The sequence below is a fragment of the Gossypium hirsutum genome, chromosome A06 (genome assembly GCF_007990345.1).
Source record: "Gossypium hirsutum isolate 1008001.06 chromosome A06, Gossypium_hirsutum_v2.1, whole genome shotgun sequence".
Taxonomy (NCBI): Eukaryota; Viridiplantae; Streptophyta; class Magnoliopsida; order Malvales; family Malvaceae; genus Gossypium; species Gossypium hirsutum.
In genome coordinates, this window is record NC_053429.1 from 108,293,555 (window position 1) to 108,295,244 (window position 1,690).

General features: G+C 28.9%; 1 protein-coding gene across 1 annotated transcript; it reads right to left on the minus strand.

The window, feature by feature from the left end:
• Nucleotides 1–674: 674 nt before the first annotated feature.
• Nucleotides 675–1,314, minus strand: LOC107905699 (uncharacterized). Its single transcript, XM_016832406.2, has one exon. The coding sequence runs from the start codon at nt 1,312–1,314 to the stop codon at nt 874–876; it is 441 nt and encodes a 146-aa protein (XP_016687895.1). The 3' UTR covers nt 675–873.
• Nucleotides 1,315–1,690: the final 376 nt, after the last annotated feature.

A 1,690-nucleotide genomic window follows, 5' to 3' on the forward strand; every position in this document is an offset into this window, starting at 1 on the left:
TTGTTAAGATTTTATATTAAAACAATAATATGTTATTTTAAACCTTTTTGAATAGATTAGAAATTATGAAATTTAAAAAAGTATATTATTTTAAATTGTGAATTTAAATATGTTTCTAAAATATTGTTATAAAACACTTTAACCTTTTTAACACTAATTATAATTTAAATATATATTTTTTAAGTCAGTTTAAAAAAATAATATGACATTAGAATTATTTTAAAAACTATTTTAAAATTCATTAATAACTTTTAATGGTTTGAACATAAATAACATAAAAGTTAGGATGAACGGTAATATCACACTTTTGTTATTGACGAAGTGTCAGCCAGTGATTGGTGAGACATGTCACTCAATGAACTGTGCTATAACCATTTGTTTTCCAAAATTATGCATTATTATATATAATATATTAGTTTTGTTTATCAGTGCTTTACTATATATATAAATTATTTAATACATTATATGCACAAAAATATTTGTTAGCTTTAATTACTGAAGTAGACATTTTGGACGCTTGCAGTCTGCATTAATCTCAAAATATTAGAAACTTGCTAATTTTTAAAAAAAAAGAAAAAAATTTGAAATATGGGTTTGCGAATTAAGATATCTTTCGCACTTATTTCCATTATTTTCCTAGAAACCAAACAGAAATCAAAGAAGTTTGTGGATCTGCAAAACCAGGTTTCATTATCTGTAAGCATTAGAATTAATAAAAACAAAATATAAATGCTTCATCATCTATGGTTTGACATGGAGCAAAAATATACTCCAGCAATCCTAGAATCTTCATAGGAACTTTTAGCAACTACAAGTAAACCAAACCCACAACATCATAAGAATCTTAAGTTTACATGTTTTGATCGATTCTTCCTATTTTCTGTTGTCGTTTTCTTCCAACTCAAAGGCCGAAATAGGGAAATGGGCTTTCAAGCCACTGGGAATAGTAAAGGAAATCTTTCCAGAGGAAGGATCTTCGATAAACATGCCGGAAATGGTGATCCAAATAAACAACTCCTTGCACTTGATTCCTGTGAGTTTCTTAATACCGCCACTGTCTATAAAAAAGGTGATATCTCTATCGTACGATACTACCTTATTAATCCGCTTAAATTTGTGCTCTTTCTTGTTCTTCAGCTTCATCCACACAAGCCCAGTTGATCGATTTCGACAGAACTCTATTATTTCAACAGGTACGATGCCCTTGGGCAAAGATATTTCCTCAAGCAGCTCCAAAAATTTTTGCTTGCAAAGATCTTCTCCACGGTAAATCTCAGCATTTTCTCTGTGAGTCTCGGTAACTGATGATGGCATTTTAAGCTCCAAGTTTGTTTGTTAAAATGGGAATTTCTGGGTCTTATTTTAAACTCTTAGAAAGAAGGTTGTGTCTTATTAAAATTAATCAAAGAATTTAGTGTTGATTTAATTAACATGCATTAATGTACTGATTTGTAGGATTAATTGCCGTTGAAGTGTCTGGAAGAACATAATTTAGGTTGTGAGGTGGGAGGAGAATTGTTAAATAAACTTAAATGAAAGTTAAGAGTCATGTAAGTGAAAGGTCAAGAGTTGAAAGATCAAGAGTTATATTGTTTTTTAATGGGTTTAAATTAGTAGTTTTTTATTTAGGAAAATGAAAGGTCAAGAGTCATTGGTTTATGGTTATTATTAGATTTTAATATTTTCAATT